This window comes from Malurus melanocephalus, unplaced genomic scaffold (genome assembly GCF_030028575.1).
Source record: "Malurus melanocephalus ecotype Western Australia unplaced genomic scaffold, MMel_1.1 scaffold_551, whole genome shotgun sequence".
Classification (NCBI taxonomy): Eukaryota; Metazoa; Chordata; class Aves; order Passeriformes; family Maluridae; genus Malurus; species Malurus melanocephalus.
This window is the reverse complement of record NW_026623783.1, coordinates 229,938-250,750: the sequence shown is the minus strand read 5'-3', so window position 1 is coordinate 250,750 and position 20,813 is coordinate 229,938. Positions and strand designations below refer to the sequence as shown.

The following is a 20,813-nucleotide window of genomic DNA, read 5'->3' as shown; positions in this document are numbered from 1 at the left end:
TTTCACTAGTAGCAATGGATCTGTATTATGAATTTCATGTTTGTAACCTGACATGCTGTGTTATGTGCTGGCTGGAGGCTTGGGACATATCTACCACAGCCTGTTAGTACAACACAGGCACTTTTAACACCTCTCTGCTTAACAGATTTTGGCTCATATTGTGGAGTAGCCTTTGAGCATATGAACAGGAATCTTTTCAGATAAAAGTTATTTGGAAGATGGACTTCAGCAGCCTACGTAATCCACTCCAACTGTTAACAGGCACACAGAATAAGACTAGAAGTAGTTTGAAATAAAAAATATCAAAGAACATACAATGTATGCTGGCTCTCCAGCATTACATGCTTTACTTTATAGATAGATGTGTTTTATTGGTTTGCATGACTTGATAACACAGATACAATTCAAGATGAATGTTCAGTTCTTGGCACCAGGGACAGGGTGGCTAGGGCTAGGGCAGACATTTTTATATTTGCCTCTACACACTTGACTCTCATTTTGTTTTGCTAGAAGACATTCATCTCTGGAAGCCTTTAGGACATCAGTTAAACCAACATTCCAGCTCTGTGCAGTATCAGAGTTGAGAAGAGCCACTTACCCAATAAAACATAGAATCYACTTAAAACTTTTCATTTTATATGAGTGCTCAGATACAGCCCCTCATCTAGACCAATCTTGTGCATCTGATAAAAGAAAGTATTTGAGCAAATAAAATACCTCTAGCCATAGTTCAGCAAGTCAATACTTTTATACCATTCCAATATTCCCTTGAAGGGAGTTTTTGGTTAGTTTAATGTTAAAAACATTTAATGTTTCATATTCTGTTTTAGTTGGTGGATTTTATATATGAGAGAGTAACTAATAGGATTAGGGCAACACAAAAAAGYGTGTTAATTATCTGAGAAGTTGAATTAGGTGCAATCACACAGTGAAGTATTAAGCATCATTCTAYTAATATAGTTTACGAGCTCGTATATCACAGGGAGGCTTGTGTAGTTTTTGGTCTTCCTACTGTGGTTCCAATCAGGCATTGGAACATTAAAAATAATCTAAAAAACATACCATGAAAACAAAACAAATGACACTAATCTAGCAGAACCCTCAGCAACCTACCAGTTACAAATCTTTTTCAGAAAAATACAGTGTATTAAACTGGTTTCTGATACAGAGATGACTGCTGTGCTCTGTGTGTTCTTTTTTYCCCTTACAATCAGTACATTATCAACCAATAGAAGACACAAAACCAAAACTTTGGCAACTGCTTTCAGGCAGTCTTAAAATATGCATAAATTAAGAGAGTTAATTTTAAAAGTACAATATAATTTACGAATAATGTTGCTGAAATGCAACCAAGTGTGCCACTTGTGGACATTTCTGTCCCAGTCTCTTTATCTGTTCCTCACACAAAAGTGCTKCTACAAATTGGATTATTTCTATAATCTGACTCTAAATCTTTTTCAATGCTACTGTGTCATATTTGTGATTAGGGGATCAGCCCTTCACCTGCCATTGTATATGGTGTGGCACCAGAGGCTCMTACATATGAGACAAGGTTCAGTGTTCTGGTCTTGGCTCCTTTCCCAATAATTCCTCAGTCTTACCCCACCACTCCCATGCCTCCACCCCTTCAGTTGTTCTTGAGCTAATAGTAACCACCTTAGAATAATTCAGATCTCTTCCTTGGATCASAGTAGCCTAATTAGAGACTTCTATTTGATATGCAAATTGGGTTTTGTTTTTTTTTCCCATCTCCTATACACATAATTTAACATTAATCACTGCTGAATTTGATCAGATGGTTTGACACCCAACTAATCAGAATTTAAATGTCCTTATTTGCAGTAATACTTCATTTCTCTACAAATAATAATTTTCATAGTTCACTAAGACACAACCTCTTAATAGCTGTAGAACCGAGGGTTATTTAAAAAACAAAACAAAACAAAAAAAACCCCAAACAACACTCCTGATTTCTTTTTCTCTGTATACAAAGGGTCAGCATGTAGAAACTGAATGTTTTGTTTTTTTTTTTTAAAAAAGCGAATCAAGAAAACCCTGATGGCCTGTTTTCTAATATATATAGGTCYAGCAGTCACCTATTGTAATAATCATAAAGAACTTCCAGAAATGTATTTATCAGATGAAATGAACATAATATTGATTTCCCTCAAACTCAGTCAAGCTTTTAATCACTTAATCCTGTCCTCATCATCAGTTACGACAGGGTAACATTAGGCTTCCTTCATAGTTCTCAAATAAGCATCATCAGAATACATTCKTATAGGGTTAAWATAACCAAACAAAAATTAATGTAACAGGTCACATGGAAAATTATTAGGACTTTTATATAAACTTAATTTTCTTACATACTCGCCAAAAGCTATTTGCTGCTTAATGAAGCTGAGCATGTTTTCTCCTCTCATTCAATGCTAAGTGACATCCCATTTAAAAAGCAACTTTTCCAGAACAGAAGGCACTGAAAACATTGCCCAGCACACAGGGTCAGATAAAAAGTACAAGAGACTGTGTTAGAGCTTGTCAGAAGATGCCCTGAGAACGAACTAGGTTTCAGGTAAAGGCTGGTACAGAGATATATATTTAGCAAAAATGAAAGAAAGCCAGGAGGAATTTAGACAAAACTGGTTACTACAGCCAGAGAGAAAGAGGCAGAGATATTTTTTATGCTGGAAAACAATAAAAGATTTCAAATCCTGTTTCTAATGTATTTAATTAAGAAAGACTGAATAGACAAACAGGTCTGCAGTAATGAAAAATCTGATACACATTAATGTCCCCTCTCAAGGGCAACAGCTGACATGCTGGGCAACCAGAAATGCTTAAAGGATGAACAATATACTAGTTTGCCTTGTAAACTAACTTCCAGCTATTTTTGYTCTCTCTTTGCAGGCGAACTACCGAACTATTTTGTTTGCTTTAGGAAGTAAATAACAATATTACTAAAATGATTATGTGTCATTAGCATTGCATTTCAACATAAATGGAAGCACTGTCTTTATGCCCTTCCCTTCCTCATGTGGCAAAATTSCATGATCTGCAAATCACAGGCTAAACTTGAATGTTCATAAGACTAAATTACACAATATAAAATGTACTCATTTAGATCCTACTCAGAATAGGGAATGGGAATTTATAACAATGCTTCAGCATTTTCTATATTCAAAACAGCCTGTATAATGTAATTTGGTGAGGTGGTCTCATCTATCATTTCTAGAGACATGAAGTCTCTGAAGCCACAAAGCCTATGAAATATAAGATGGAAGACAGCAGGAAAACAAAAAGTGACAATTCCTATTTTCATGTGGAAAGTCAGTGAGTATACTTTATCATCAAGAGTGTCTGGGCATTTGATGCCCTTGCCAGGAAAGCTTTTGATACATTCAGCAGTCCTAGATCAGAGTTTGATAGACACTTCAGCCATTTCTCATTTTACATTCTTTTTGTAAAGGTATTTTTTTTGGTTGAGAGTCTGTGATTGCAGGGAGTATCTATCACTCACAGAAGATGAGGGGAACAGATGAAAAGCCCCTTCAGTAAGTACTCCCTAATGAGTGTCTATACAAAAACTTGAGATAGCAACAACTATAGCATGGAGAACAGTCATGTCTTTCAAGCAAATACAGTCTCAAACCTATCAGAGCAGAAACAATCCAAAAGTCAAAACTGGTATTCACAACTACAAATGGCTTCATAGATGGGAAAAAAAATTCCCACAATAGAAAAGGCATTCTTATGAAACACTCATATTTCAGTGTTGTGAGAGTGTGCCTGGACTATTCAGGCTTGTGCAGCCAAGTTTACCAAAAGCCTAGAGCCAGAACCCATTGTAATACAGACTGCATTTTCCAGGAAAAGGGGCAAAATCAGTTTTACAAGAAACCAACTTGGGTCAACAAAGGTCTTATAAGAAGAAAAAAATGGCATAATACAAAGATAATGAAATCACAGTCACCTAGGAGCAATATAATATGAYACAAAATACAAATAATCAACTGTTGACAAGAACTAAAAGACTGAAGCACAAATGCGTGGCCAAGAGTACATTATTGATACTGCATGAAGTGCAAATCTCTAGCTTCTAGCACAAATGCATATTATGTGGATGAACAATTAAAGGAAAGTAATTATTGTTTTATATAAAGTTTTTGACAATTTTCTCACATCATCCCACACAAAAAAACTTTAGTTCTATCCAGCATTGAAATAACAACATCTGTAATATTATTTCAGGATTAACACAGCAAGTAAAAACTCAAGAGTTCTTTCTGTCATCTAAACAATGACATATGTAGCTTGAAAACAGTGTCATATGTAGCTTGGAAAAGAATACTAGTCAGTGATTGACTCTGCTAATACAGGATTTGGAAATGAACTCAGGAAGAAATCTGTGTGTACATCAGGTGAACTCTGATTACAGGGAAATATGATGAGATAAAGTTGTTTTAACTTAACACACCCCCCTTCTCAATTGTCCTAGTTGGATTCATGGCCATAAGAGAGTCTCCTTCATGAAAACCCAACAAGCAAGTAGGAAAACCAAACCTGCAAGTTTATCAGAGATTTCATACATTAAGTAGAGATCTCAGTGTCAATGTTTTGTTACTGGTTAGACCATTTGCAAAAGGTTTCAGAAACTTTCTCTACCTGCATGCAGGAGTACAATGAAACTGTCTACCAGACAGTCAGACTCTAAGTGCATGTTAAGAGAGTTAAAAGACAAGCCCTCGGTTTTAGCCAACAAATAGTCAAGTATAACCAGCAATCAAATGGAAGAACACATGACCATCACATATAGCCTTTYAATATTTTTAAACTTGTATCTGTAAGCTTCAGAGTCTATGGAGTTGCTACTTGTTAATACTCACTAGATATTCAATGGACAATACCTTTTATGTCATTCTTAGTAAGAGCTCTTGTGTTGTGAGCTAGTAATTACAATTTGAGACGTGGAAGAAGGAAAACATGGGGGGGAACTGAGAACCAGCACTGTGCTTTCTGCAAGGTAAACAGCAAGGTTTCTTGCTGCTTTATGATTAGTGGGRGCACACACTTTAAACAGTTTGAGCCTCTTCAAAAGACTTATTTGGAGTGGGAAAACCATTTTTGTCTGTGATRGATCCAAACAGATAAATGAGCAATAATCCCAGTATTATCATCCCATTCTGATGTTTCCCATCACAAACTTTGGGGAAACATTCTGTGAAGATCCTTGGCCAGTGCTCATACACTTAGCAGATGAGTATCCATACAACGATGAAGTAAACCAGATCCAGGACTCAAATTACTATGCAAAACTGGGATATCAGCACATCTCCTCGTTCATGTAAAGAAAGGTTAATTCTGTAGAAGATGCAAGAAATATTTAAATACTCCCCCAGTCTTCTGTATTGATATACATAACCAGTTTAGTGAAGTCTAAATATTTTCTGCCACATTCCTGTTTTTATGGACTATCCACAACAGTACTTATGACTACCTTTCTTTCATTGGTGTTTGTTTTGTTTTTTTTTTCTTTTTTTTTTATACAGGACTACAAACTGGCACTTGCTGACAAATTGCTAATTATTTTTGCCACACATTGATAAATATGAAAATGCTTTGAAAGAGCAAGGCCAGCATCTCTTGGATGCACACAAAGACTCCATGAGTTTCATCAATTACTCTTACCAGCAAAAAGAATAGATTCTGCAATACAGCATTATGTAGATATATGACACCACAAAGTTGGCAAACCAAATGATTTCTGAGGAAGTGTCAGAATGGTCTGATTTTAAYTGTAATCATATCAAAGCTGCATATTTTTGATGGCAGGGAGTACAGCTTTGCTGTGAAATATAGCTCACTGATCATGAAATCTGCTTCCTTTGTTCCTAAGACTTCCAAAAAATGACTGTGAGGAAAATTTAAAATCTCTTGAATTCCTAAGTCATCTGGGGCAACCGACATCTAAAAAGACACAGTGTTCACCATTTCCCTTCTGGCTACTTCACTCTCCCTCATAGTTTTTATAATTTTCTACTCTTGGATCTGTATCACTGGACTCTGCTCTCTCAAAGACCAAAGACAATCTGAGAAGAATGTATTTCAGCTATTCATAAAAGCTATCCTATCATCATTCAGGGGAAAATGTCTGTAGTCTTAAATGTAACCTTTATGCATGTCTGCTTTCATTTAAAAAGCACCTACAGAAGAATTATGAGTGTTCTTTGAGGAGCACAAAGTGTTTCTCTGTGTGAAACAGTGGTTAATRGAATTAAATCCCCTTCCCATCTTGCTCCAGATCTGCTTTACATCTAAATTTACAATTTACAACCTGCCCTACCAAAATATTTCTAACAAGATGTCTTAAAACTAACTACCACAGGAGGCAACTACTTAAGTTTATTCTGCGCACTGGAATATCTGCTTCATGCCACAAATATAGGAATGAAACATTCCAGYAATATCTTTCGTGTGCATATACTTTCATGAATTAAGCATCTGCTACAAAATAAATTTCTGGTCTTGAGATGRGATGCATGCATGCATATGCCTACATGACAAGTATATAGGATAGCACATAAAAAACCTAACAAAAAACAGTTAAATTCCTTTTTGCTGTTGATTTGCAAATCCTAGCAAACCAGGTATTTTTTTTAGAAATCTGTTAATGAGTGGTCTTCTAATTCACTGAGTCTTCTATCATAACCACTCTTYACCACATCATGTATTTCCTTTGTAATGGCAGAATGCCGAAATCAAAAAGAACATATCTCATGGTACTATAAACCATAGGATGATACTGTTGACATAATTCAATAGGCACATCATGCACACTTTCCCTAATCTGTAATAGTCATAAAATGCTCTTTAGTCTTGAGACAATCTCCATGTCATTCATCAAAACCAGAGTTGCCTGGTATGCTCACTATGTACATGAAATCATCTGGCTTGGAAGACCTCTCCTTTAGGCATATACTATTACAGTGGATGAGGAACAATGCTGAAATCTGACAATTCATGTTTGCTAGTTCGAAAAGCTTCATGCTTACAGGATGAATAATTGTGATGAGAATAGTAGCCTACAGAAAGCAGAAACAATGACACCTTCTCAGGAATGTGCTGCAATTTCTACATTTACTGTCTTTATCAGTTCSGGAAGTATTTTAAAACCAGCAGGTACTGAAAATAAAGTGACATTGCTTTAACTGGTGTAGAGGAATGACAGAAATGCAGATGGTAGTATATCCATTTATGTATTCTCTGAAAGCTTCTTTCCTGAAGCAGAAGATTATGTGATAGAGGACACTTACCTTCTAGAAGATATACTATAYCTACTACTTTCACAGGGGAAAAACCTGTAATGGTATCTAGGTAAAACTACTTGTTGAGTGTTCTCATTTTATGTTCTCACTTAAGCACCTATGACAAAAATCTAGGGAAGGTAAGTTTCATGAGACTTCATTTCAGACTGTTAGAGATACTGTGGAACTGTAGTGGTGATTGCTTCCACGTAATTCTTCCCAGCCTTGGTACGGTGCGTGAGACTAGTCAGGGTACATGTTACTACTTGTGTCGTGAGTACTCCTTATTCATATGCTTACAATGGTGTTCTACCTAAGATGTAATTAAATGAATTAACAAAATCAATACATTGGTTTTCTTCATAACTTTTTTTGAGCTGTGAAAGCGGTTAATCTACCACCTTTTCTAGAATACATGCAAATGTTGTTTAAGAGACTTATTTATTTGTCACAGTAATTATTGCTCTGTCTGATAAAGTACCTCTTCTGCCATTTAAGAAAGCAGTTCACTTTTTAAGGGCTATCAGAAAACATGAAAACTACATCTTCCATAAATATAATTCAGCAATCCATCAAGTTAAATCAGATTTTTAATGTGGAGATATTATTTTTGCATATTTCATCAAATTTAGTCCCTAATATTTCATGTTTAAATAGGGGAAGGATAGTTGTGAGGCAAAATAACCAAATTAAGATGTACAGAACAAGATTCTTTTCTCTCTGGAAGTAATATTCCAGTAAGAAGATTTGCCTTCTATTTTCTCCTCTCTCCTTTTCCTATTCAAATCAGCTAGGAGAACCTTTCAGATGTTAAAACTACCCCTGATATTAACTGCAAAGACAGTCAATCTCCCTGTTTACCAGCTGCTATTCAGAATACATATGTAAAAATARTACTTTCCTGTATCCAATATATATTTGTCCACTATATACACTGCTAGTGTGTSTTGGCATCTTCCAGTAGTGCCTTGTTTCATATAAATAACATGCACTGCAGCTTGAGAAATTCAATCATTTAAGGTGTGGGAGGTGACCTGACTCCATCACAACCTCAAAAACCCGTTACGTGGACAAGACCAGAAACAACTAAAGGAAGGGATTTTTTCCCAATACTTTAAATAGCTCTGGCTTTGAACAGAGCTAAAATCCTTCCTCCTCATTTACATCCTGGCAGAACTGAGAACAACCACTTAAACACCAGCTAAATAAGAAAAAGYTGAAAATTCAGGAACAGGTGCCCTAAGCAGGTATCTACTGATCTTGCAGTAAGTCCTAAAAGTAAAATTATTTCTTATTTCCCAGCATTCCATTTTTCTTTGTTCACTGAACACAGTTTAGTCCGATGAAGCCAGAAATATCTGCTTCCTTCATCTTCAGCATTAACAAAATGTCATTGGTATTGGATTTCTTATATTAAAGGAAAAAGATTGTGGTTTAGGATTTTTGTCTTTTTTTTTTTTTTTGATACGGTTCTGGAGCAGTTCTCTGAGCATCATAAAAAAAACCACTAATAAATTTTGAAAACCTTCTTTCTTTCTTTTATTCCAACATCCAAGTCTGAACATTAGATCTATCCTAATAAAGCATGCTCCCCTTGATAAAATTCAGGATAGAGGAGTCCACGAATCTTAGATAACAAAAACAAATTTTGACCGTGATTGTGTGATCATGTTGACTTATACAGATATATGCAGTCACTGTATTTGCTTGCAGTGGGTTTGATACTAATTGAAGAGGAATAAATTCTCACCATTTACACACTGTGAAGCCATGTATACATCAAATATTATACTGTCAGTTCTCTTCACAAGGTTTCAAAACTACTCTAATTCTCTTTGCACAGCTGAAAATAAGTATGTGAAACAGCACAAGTTAAGCAAGCACAATGAGCAAACAACATGTAAGATTGATGTATAACAATCAAATAAAGAATCAATTACACAAACTATGCTATCAGATCCAGGCCAAATCCCCCCCAGTACCCATCTTTCACTCCACTGAAAAACAAAACTGACACAAATTGCTTAAGTACTTTTCATGAGTGGACTTGGCTAAAGTGAATTTTGCTATAATGCACATTAATTGCAAAGTGAACTTAAGTATTTATTGTTATCACTACTCAAAATCAAAGAGTTTATAACGATTTTGAGTACCAAAGACTTCATACTATCCCCCTCTTAAGACAGACAATATTGAAAAACATGGATGTACTTTTGATCTCAAAAGCAGGACATTACATATATTTTTTACTACAGAAATACAACTTAGTGTTCATCATAGTCCTGCATATCTCTTCAGGCAGCAAAATAAAAATATGTTGAATTACACAGGTTTCTGGCATGAAACGAATCCTGCTGAAGTCAGCTTAGCCTGAAGCTAATCTGTACTTGTAAAAATAACCAAAATTCTATTTCAGATGCATAAATATGGATCTAATAATTTTACTTTAGACGCTTGCCTCTCTTCCCACGACACACTTCAGAGCAAGAAATACCATGGCTTTTCAATGTAACAGTTCTATAATTTTCAAAAAAAAAAAGAAATTCAGTGTTGAAACGCAGTAATACTGTACCTTGATTTCTTCTATTTCGTCTGGTACTATCTTGTATGCAGATATAGTCCCACCCAACCTGAAATCAGGAGAAGAAAAATGTTCTCAAAATTGGTAACAGGAAATACAGTACGTTAATAGTGTCAGACTTGTTTTAAACAACATACTCTTTCTACCAGTTTAGAGGTAAAACCCAGTATGCCCCAAATCAAAAGCAAAACCCCCCTTTCTTTATTCAATAAAAAATCCTTATGTGATTAACATAAATACTAGAAGCAAAGGTGTCCATCATCTTAACAATTAAGTCAACCAAGCAGAATTACCATCACCAGGATAGTATTTTTTATATTAATGRCCATCATCAATCATCATATTCTATGATTTCTTGTTGATTGTCTAAAGCACATGGATGAGCTTAAAGCCTGATGTGCTTTGCACTGAGTATTTCACTAAGCTGCTATATGGTCTGAAATGCATCCCAATAAAATTCKAAAAATTTAAATTTTTAATTAAATGTGCCTGTACAGACCTCACTAATCACGCAGACTCTATGGTCTCCATGTTTAAAAAGTCTCTGCAGTTAATGATAGGTAATAAAAAGTGGGTGATGAGCAATAGCTGGTACTGACACAGAAAAATAGATGGTTTTGTTACACATGGAATTCRCTGAAAGTACTTTTTAAAATCCTGCAAAAAACCCTGATAAAGAATAGTTCACATATTGAAGATGCATGCATAGTATGTACTATAAATGTTGGTAAATATTACATTTTCCCCAGAGACATGCAGACACGGCTTCTTTTATTTCATGAAGATTTATCATTGATAGTGACAATTCAGACCTAAAAATATAAGTGCACTAATGACCTTCTGCTGGCTCTGCATAGCAATACTATAAGTTCTCTGGATCCTACAAAAACAGAAGTCACATAAGAAACTATATTTTGTAAATCAGTAGACCAAACCAAATGTGTATTTGAATTATCTCCTTATTATTGGAATTTTTCTTTCCAAATGTCAGCGTTTCCACACAGATGTATTTTCTTGTATCTTGAAATTATTATAAATATTGTTTACTCAAGTGAAAAAGGGAAGAAGAGAGTAACAAAGAGAAAACATTAAGATTTTCCATGTAAGTTTTGCCTTTCCATATCTCTATGAGCAAACCACTCTTGCAAATGAATTGTTTGAAGGCTTTACATAAAGGATGAAGTCTGCATAGGAGAAGTCATGTCTCAAGTCCATCACTGCTCCAGGTAGCTACACTATCTATACTGTCTTCATTTCAGAACATTAGATTTCACTCTCTCTTTCAGCTTTTGAAAGAGATCCACTATAGCAGATTATAGTACCAGATTTAACTGGTGAAGGACATAATAAAGACATCTCACATTGTGTATACAATTTGGCTGTGAGTTTCACGGAAGTTTAAAGGTATCTCACACACTGGGAGGATGCAACTAACACAGCCTGAAATCTTCTACTGGTCATAAGTACGACATATAAGAAACAAAGTTTTTGTTATCACGATGTAATAATGCATACGTAAGGTAAAAAAAAATTTAAGCTGCCAGTTTGGCAGGCTGTGAGTAGTGAAGAGTAACATACAGACATTCTACTTAAAAATATTCTACTTTTGATGCCAGAACATCCTTCTTAGTTTCAATGTCATACAAAAACTATTACGCTATACCATTCACTTGTCAAAGAAACTAAGGAGGCAGAACCAGTTGTGAAACATGTTGCATACTCTTCGCTCAAAAAACATAAATATTAGTTTATTCCAACTTCAACATAAATGCTCTGAAAAATTTGAAAATTAATCATTTGGTGCTACAACATCACTCTTACAATCCTCCAACAGCCAGGTAAGTCCAAAGTGCAAGGGACTAGCCAATGTCACACACRCACATAGGTTACAGAGAAAAAAAAACACATTGTGATGAATAGTAAGAAAAAACAGCAATATCAAAACAAATTGAAAATTAATGCATTAATTGATATGTCTTACTTGAAGAAAATTTTGTATTTCAAGTGTTTCTCTCAATTAAATTTATCAATTGTGACCTATCTGGAAGCTTGCCTGTCACTATGCAAATCTTTGATTTGATTACTGACATTGGGAAGAACAAAGACCACACAACTACACAGGAGATTCCCGCTACAGGATGATACACAGACTATGACAGAGGGCTTGCACATGGCATATTTTTCCCTTTGTTGTGGAAAAGCTCTCTCTGCAGGTTGGTTTTTAAAATATATTTTAAAAAATAGTTATATTACAGTATCATTTGTAATTACAATGTTTCAAGAAGTAAGTGCAATCAGAAAAGCAAAGAACCAGCTAGCATGAGTGAGCAAGCATTAACTACAATGGGCTTTGTATGTTAAAATATAATACAGCAAAGATGTTAGAATGGCCAGAATTCAGATCACTAGGAACTCAATTCTTGTGCAGATTACCTCTTCATCTTTCACATTTTTCAGTTTTTTTTACAGATTTTATTGTACTTCTCTCCACTTGAACAATACAACATCCAGCATCCTCCAACATAAATGGCATTTTTTCTCTGATAATACACAACCAACCAAGAGCAAAGTTAAATATAGATCCAGCTACTTCCAGTASACTGAAAAGACGGTCACAAACTTCATCTAGGGAGATCTAATGTCCAAAGTCTTTCCCTCTCAAACTGCACTACAGCAAGTTACRCTATTTAATAGTTAAATTATTTCAAATACTAGTTACTTTTCATGTTTCACTTGAATATACAACAGACAATCTCAAAGGTACCAGAATTTATATTCAAATTTTGATAGMCATCAAAATGTCTTACCAGCTCAGCATCATACCTTGCATGTAATACAGACAGTCCAATTCTCTAATCTCTTTGCAGAAGAGAATGAAATTATTCCCAGATGTAGAAATTAGAGCTGACACAATAATAATGAAGAACCATACCTTATATTGGGCTAAACCAGTGAAGATCTTTGAGGAAAGGATCAGAAATGATAGAAATTCTATAAAAATGATCAGGAAATAATAAATATAATTATTTTTATGGAATTTTAAAAAATAAAAGAAATTTAGTATCTTTTTTATCTTTTCAGACTGGGTTCACGAAAGTTCTCAAAAAGGATTCAGGAGGATGTGGTAAACAAGGTTTCTATAGCAACCTAAGAAATTAGCAAAATACAGGAAATAAACTGAACTAAGGCCAGCACAGTTGTATTGGAACAGATGGATGCTTTACTATTTCACAAGTTAAAGCCGAACATCACAGAAGATAGAAGACTACATCCAAGGTAAGGAAAGTTGAAAACCAGGAAGAACTGTGCTCAAATGGATGCAAGAAACAAGGAGCCAGAACTCAAATGAAAAGTAAAGTCAAGACAAAACTAAAAGAGAAATAAATTACAACTCCCTTGTATTATTTTAATATGCTGACCTATTTGCTATTTATGTTACTTCCCAAAYATTGCAAGTTGATCTTGAGGCTGATTTTCCCCTGTGCCCCTCTATATATGCATATTTGCATGGACTCACTGGATTATTACTGCAGAGCTATATTTTGTGCAAGACACTTGTGCATTTGGACCGAATCCATACAGGTCAGCTTTTATAATTTGAATTCTGACCAGAGACATGAACACAGTCTTTATATACAGTTCCACATTCAGGAACTGCCATAAGAAGCTGAGCTATTGATTCATCCATTCTTAATAAATGAGTCATACCGAATGCAATGAAGTGAATTTTCTAAAAATAGCTTGTAGCCAGCCTGGCTGCTGTCATTTGCTGAATTTCTCCAATGCCACTTTAATTAGCATTAATCTTTCTTCAGATAGTTCACTGTCTCAACAATATCAAGTTGTCACTAAAACACCCAGTGAAACTCTCCTTCATTTTTAATGACAGCAAAACTCAAAATCCTCCACTCGGCGTTTTTTTCCCCTGAAATCTCACAAATGTATTTGTTACCTGCCAMCAAGATATTCTGTCTTTTGACAGATTTATAAATCAAGCAGATTATTCAAGAGARACTTTTCTTGGGAGCAGGTCAAATGACTGGGAGCCAGACTGGCTATTTCTAATTCTATGACCAATTCATTTTATCAYAGGCTACTGAATGAATACTTGCCACAATACTCCTGTCAGAGCAAATTGACCAAGTCAGCACTTTTAGCCTGCTCAGCTGGACTACCTTCATATTGACCCCCATGATATCAACAAATCAATTGGCCTTGGATCCTCACATCCTTAGAARGTATTCCAAGGAAAGAGATAGAAGGATTGCATTTGAAAGCAGCTTTGTTCTCCACTATCATTAAAAGCAGACACAGAGATCTTTTAATTGATAATTAGTTTCTACTGATCTTTGAGAAATTGTTAAAGCACCCTCAGGGAGGCAGTAAGAAGGCTGCTATTCTGGGCTCCCTTCCTACAGGACAGAACACTGGCAGCTACAGCAAGCTGGGCTGCAGCTCCTATTGCTGGCTGCTTGCCAGCAATGAACTGTGCAAAACAGCTTTCAAAGAGGATCCTGATGACAGCTTTACTCACTCGGAGGTGTAAAATTACGTGATGAAGATCCACACATGGTTTTTTGTTTCTTTTTGGGATTTGTTTTTATTGTTATTATTATTCATCAGCATAATCATTGTTATTTTAATGGATACAATAATTAGATCCTTGAAAACTTACTTCCCTCCTCTGCCAGTCTTAGGCTAACTTCAACGTGCTATACTCAAAAACTTCACAGAAATCAAATTACTGCAGGCGTGCCCTCTGTCAGTTTATGTCTCTCATGAACAACAGCTCTGAGATTAAGACATTAAATTTACAGGGTTCTTTCTCTGCCTCACCATGTCCCAAAGAGTCTTTGCACACACAAATAAAGAAGGAGGAGGGAATTAACCAAAAAAATTTTATTCCCTACATTATCACTGTTTTAAAGTATACCCCGTTTAGGTATACCCCATTTTTCGCTGCTTTCAGGTTGTTTGTTTTTCTGCCAAGAAAAGCAGCAAACTACATGAAAACATTACTTTTAAGGAGGAAAGCCATGTTATTCTTCTCTTTCACCCTTCAGAGTTGTTCTGTTGCTTTTTTCTTTTTTCAAAATTTTACTACAGGAAAAGCTAGACTTAATCAGTCATTTCCAGCAGGAAAATATCACTTCAACAATCTATTATTGGAAAAGAATACAACACAGATCTTTGTCCTCAACATATGTCAGAAACGAGGGATGAGGTCATATGTAGGTCATCTGGCAATCACAGGACCAGGAGACACTCTTCCTCTCCAGCAGAATTAATCTGACTTGATTTAATTTTGGGGAGGAAAGTTGGAACTGTTATCAATCACATTAATTTAAAATACACACCTCTGTATAGTTATGCAGCCCACATGAGTTCAGAGCTTAGTGTAGTTTCCTAGGGTGTAACCTTGGTTTATCTCAGTATATGAGGCACACCCTTGTATGACAGTCTGGGGTAACACTGCTGTCAGCYGAAAGACAGCTCAATAGATGGACTGCCCCTACTTGAAAGCATTCATCAGTTTGCTCACTGCCTCTTTAAGATGCACAAAGGCAGCTGGGAAGGCACCATCACCAAGAATTTTTGGGCTTGAAGGCACTGGCACTCAAAATAAAAAAGTTAGATGAAGAGAACACTTAGAATACATGGATTTTCAGTGGTGCCATTTTATTTATCTTTTTTTACTTTCAGCATGGGAAGGCACCTCCTGYGCAAACTCAGGAGGAATGCAGAGCTTCCATGAAAAGCAGAAACTATTTCAGTTTCGATTTTCATTACATAAATTCATTAATAACTTCTCAAAAGTACTATCATCCAAATTTGTATGCTTCATGGCAAAAGTTTGAAGCATGCAAACAGCAAATATTTTAATATATTTGAATAAAATGAACTTAAGTAAAAACAGTATGGATATTTRTAACACCGAGTTTTTAAAAAGGATTTTAGCATTTAACTGGTAAATAAATACTTCATTATTTGTAATAGACTGGTTCTACCAGATTACAGAAACTGAAATAGGCTGAGAATAAGGTACTGAAGACTAATTCTGCATTCAGAATTTTCATTACAGATTCAAAATTGTATTTCTAATTAAAACTGACTTATAAAATATTCCCAAATGCCAGCAGTATCTAAAAACACTCTTGCCATGTGGACCAACAGCAAAAGAGCCCACTTCCGTGCAGGATGCATGCGTGTTTATAGTGCAGAGRAATGATTGTACTATGCTCCATCTGATTGGTAATCTAAATATGGAAATCATACATTAAATCAAACAGACAGAAATGTCAGCTAGATTTAAGCAAAAATGTGTTCAGTGACTTTGAAAGTTCCCACCGGGGCATCAGATGCTTGACCAGCCAGCTCATTAAACAACATGAGCAAGATTTGAAATTTCCTGAGAGAAAAAATATGCAGAAGCAGACAAACATCATTATCACAAAACCAGTAAAACTCTCACAATTTAGACAAAGAAATATATATTTAATATCCATGTTGGGATTTAGTTGGTAGACAGAGGACTTTAAAACACTGTATGTAAAGAAGTATTTATAGTAAGTGCCAGGACAATAATAAATGTTGATCTTACCTTTTCCTATAGGAAATACCATGGTAGGGCAAAGTATGTATTTGCATTTTTTCCAGCAAGTACATACCTAGGAGAGATACAGAGTATTTGCATATATATTGCTAGGAATTGCCTGTCAAAAAATCCTCACCTATCTCAACTGAAAGCAAAATTTTTGAGTGCTGRAGGGTGACCTTTTGCCTATCTTGGAAGGCACTGCAAATTAAAGGATTTAGGTCATATGATAAGCATTGCAATGATCTGCCTGCAAATGAAAGATTTTACTGGTAAATTACAATAAAAGCTTGTAAAAACCTATGCAGGCAGATAAAGCTACTTTTCCTGCACTCCTGTAATTTCAGTTGAGCACTATTTGTTCCTACCGAAATGTAAGAGACCACCTGAATCAAATATTAAGAAGATTCCTCCTTATGACAGTAAGTTGACCCACAACCAGTAGAAACCGCAAAGCCAATTTTTTTGTCTACCTCTCCTAGAGACTTATCCTACAAGAAATAAATAAAAAAAATATGGCACTTGCCCATGAACCCTTCAGGCATTTTCCATGTATATGGTGCTCATATTCCACTACAATATCATCATTTTCTTCCCAATAACTTTAGTGCATCTTTTCTCTTCCGTTTTTAGAAACTCAAGCACGTGTTTGTGAAGCATTGTTATATACACAAAGTCCACGTGCCAGCTTATGCCAATGTTAAAAARTATTAAGTGTTCAGTTCAGAGAGAGGAAGTTTGACTGAGATACATAAAACCAGAAAATGCAACCAGCAATAGAGGAACATTTGATGTTTGTGAGCAGGCTGGAATAAATTTCAGACCACAGGTTGAAAAGAGCAGTCACAGTACTCTCTATGATTAGGCATAAAGACATCTAGAACATATCTTCATTCAAAAAAAAATAATCAATAAGAACCAAAGGTGAGTGCAGCATGACTCAAATTTAGAAAGAATAAGATGTGGAGAATATGAGGGAATGGTCTGATCACTAGACCAATTTTTCTTTACAATTTAAATCACAGAGCTTATGGATGACCATGAGAACTTTTAAATAACTTGTTCCAAAAAAGCAATCCTACAATACTGAAGTCATAAGAATGAGAGAAGAGTCTCAGAGACAAGCAGCATCCAGAGAGGCTAACAAACTTGTTCACGCAATGCTTCACCTTCTGGAACACCTTATTTTTCCCCCCCACATTCCAGAGAGTTGTTAAGTATGATTACRATCCAGTATAGAACTAGTGGCAATCTTGTTATGTCTGTATTTCTCCAAACAGTTAAACTCAGAAGCAGAATTTGCTGGCTTTCTTTTATCTTTGTACATTAGTGTGTTCGCATATATATACCTATGTTGCCCTGTGTGGCCTAAATGAGTGAATTAAATTGTTTAAAATAGTGAACYGACTCAAAGGGAGTTTTCTTAGTGTATGCTCTGTGCTGGGGAATGTGAAAGGGGAAAAGAAAAATCTGTTTAGCCACMGATCTGAGTCATAGGAGTAAAACAACTCCACATTTGGTCCATCTGTCTTCATACCTAGAAGGAACTTCCTATAGACAAATAGTATTACTGTCAATGCTTCAAGTGAGATATTATTGCATGTCTCACATAGTTATCGCCATTCCAGATAATTCACAGTTACTTTTGAAGTTGTCATCATCCATATTTTACAGCTGCTTGTAAAGTATGTCTGTATGGTTCAAAGTCAAGATAATGAAAAGCAGTTAGTTTTTCATACATTATTGGCAATATGGGTTTTTAGAACTCTTTTTTGTTTTCTGTAGTTGTCACTCCCTTTTTCTTTGCATCTGATCATTTCAACATCAACAAAAAGTTTCTACATGAATTGAAAAAACACTGATGTATTGTCTCTGCTATTCGTGTCACAACACATTACAACCTGACTGTTTCCGTATCCAAAAACATGGAAGGCTGGGGACATGTATATCTTGGACAATTTAAGAAAGCTTTGATTATATGTATTTATGCATTTTGCTCCATTCAGGTCCCAAAAGTAATTTCTACTTCTAATTTTTAACTAGCTTGCACAAACATAATCCATTGGCAAAATGCAACTATTTATTACTCCTCTTACTTACAGCTTTAATTTACCTTATAAGTCACTATCAGCTATGTTCTCCTTCCTTCTATTCTGTATGATGTTCTCTTGAAAGCAAAAATAATAGTTAGATAGAACAATCCCCTATGGTTCCATCTTCCAAAGCCCTTCTCTCTCTTACTATTCCAAAGCTCTTCTCTCTCCCCTATAAGTATGACTTTCAGATATGACTACAAGGTTACTGTACACTACAGTACTTACTATCACATTCCTTTGGGTGACAGTGACAATAACATGCCCCATAACTTCAACATGCCTCCAGCAATCCCTGAGCTGAAGAACACGAATAAGGCAGATATTTGRTCTCTTCTTCCGTTTCTGCTCCAGCACAGGAGTGAAAACAGATAAGATGAGTCCTGGACTTCATATTTCTGYAAAATAAGTAACTTCCTTGAGCACTGGCATGTATATTCCACGTTAAAGAGGCCTGGTCTATTTGTCTSGATAAATACAGCAAAAGTGACAGGAGAAGGGTATCTCGTCCAAAGCAGAAATTTAGTCTGGAACTCTGCCACTTATCAGTGTATTTGAAATTTATAAGCCCACACAGGTAAAAAAAAAAAAGATGTAGGGATCTTCCATTTTCCAGCATGTCTGTGTTGGTCTCCCTTTTCTCACAATCAATCAATTTCATGCACTTGGTGAACAGTCTTGAAAAATGCTCATCCTGTAATCCTACCAGCAAATACCACAGACAGCTTAGATGTGTTTCTAGGCATCTGAAATAGCCACTGTATAAACTATCATAGAATCACACTGGAAAATATTAAGCACCTGCTTAGACTATATACCCAGAATCCCATTATATTAATTGAAAGGCTACATTTCTGACTATAAATAGGCAAATGACCAACACTAACATTGGTAGTACTTYCCATAGTACTTCCTGAGCCATGGTGGAGAAAAGAAATCAAAAATGGTTAGGGCAAGTCTACCTAAAAACTGGTAGTGAGGATAGCACAGTGTATGCACAATTCTTGCAGATAACGATATTAAAAACAAATACATGAGGTTTGTTTACAGGCTTTATGAATAAACCACTGTAAGAAACTGCAAGTTTCTTGCCAGATCACAATTTAACATTTTACTCCAAACAAGCAATTATTATTATCAAAACCACCTTTTCTTTCCAGAACTAGCAATAAACACCCTCACCCTTTAGACAGTAACAGTAATAACTGAAAGAGCCAGTTACAAAAGCCCAGAAACAATCCCAGTCTGTACCAAAACGAGTTTAAGTGATATCTAAACTTAGGAACTGAGCTAAACTGCAGCATTACATTAAGAAAGAAAATTTAAAGAACTGATAGGAAAAGCACTAATGTCAGTAGAATACATTTTAGGGCCTTAAACCTCTGCAAGATCATATCAYGCTGACAATGCCATAACGTAATTGCTTTACAAGGTTCTGTTCTATTTTGGAATTGCATTTGTGATCAAAGAGCTTAGAGATAGGTGGGTGATGCCATCAGGTCAAGCAGTGGAAGAATAAAAGGCTTATCCTGAGAAGAAGTTTAAGTACAAATACATCAGATCAATCATACTAATATGCCCATCTCTTTCATTTAAAACATAAAAGGTGTATCTCGAAAGCTTGTGGACCAAAGACCATTTACCAACCAAAAAAAACCCTCCAGATTTTGTATTTTATAAATCTCCCCCTCCCTTCCCTCCAGCACAGTATCATGGGTAGATTTTACTAGGTTATTTTAACATAAACTATATTGTCAGCTATATTTTCATCCAAAACATGTCAGGACAAATAGTGATGCTATCCCTCCTCAACAGCAGTCAACGCTTTAGCTCCTATTTCCTCCAGCCACATCACCTGACTTTAAATGCTCATTGATGCATAATGTTACCCTAGATAAGTGTCAAGATATATTTCATAGCTGCAGTGCCTCTATACCTTAAACTGCTAAGAAGGCATACCTCTCCAAATTCAGCAGTGTTCTTCAAAGCTGAGAAACATGATTACCAGTGCACATAAAGCTGGCTTCATAAATCAGACAATAATTAAAATAAATGTCTTTTTTTTTAAAAAAAAAAAAMCAACAAAACCCAGACTTCTCATGCTCTGAAGCTCAGATTACAGATTTTTAGTATGAAAAACAGAATATTCTCCTTTGTCTTACTCAGGGAAAAGGAAATACCCAGAAGCGTTCCCTCACTGATTCACCTTCACCAATCTTATATAACAATTTCTCCAAAACTCA

At 35.6% G+C, this 20,813-nt stretch overlaps 1 protein-coding gene across 21 annotated transcripts in view; it reads right to left on the bottom strand.

Moving 5' to 3' along the window:
• Positions 1-20,813, bottom strand: part of GPHN (gephyrin) — a 275,952-nt gene that overhangs the window by 154,267 nt on the left and 100,872 nt on the right. For 20 of the 21 annotated variants that reach the window (XM_057382120.1, XM_057382123.1, XM_057382122.1 and 17 more), the window contains one exon: positions 9,874-9,931. In XM_057382120.1, the coding sequence (XP_057238103.1) occupies positions 9,874-9,931 (58 nt within the window). Of the gene's footprint in view, positions 1-9,873; positions 9,932-16,483; positions 16,551-20,813 lie in introns of all 21 variants that reach the window. The other variant, XM_057382130.1, reaches the window with a different exon arrangement.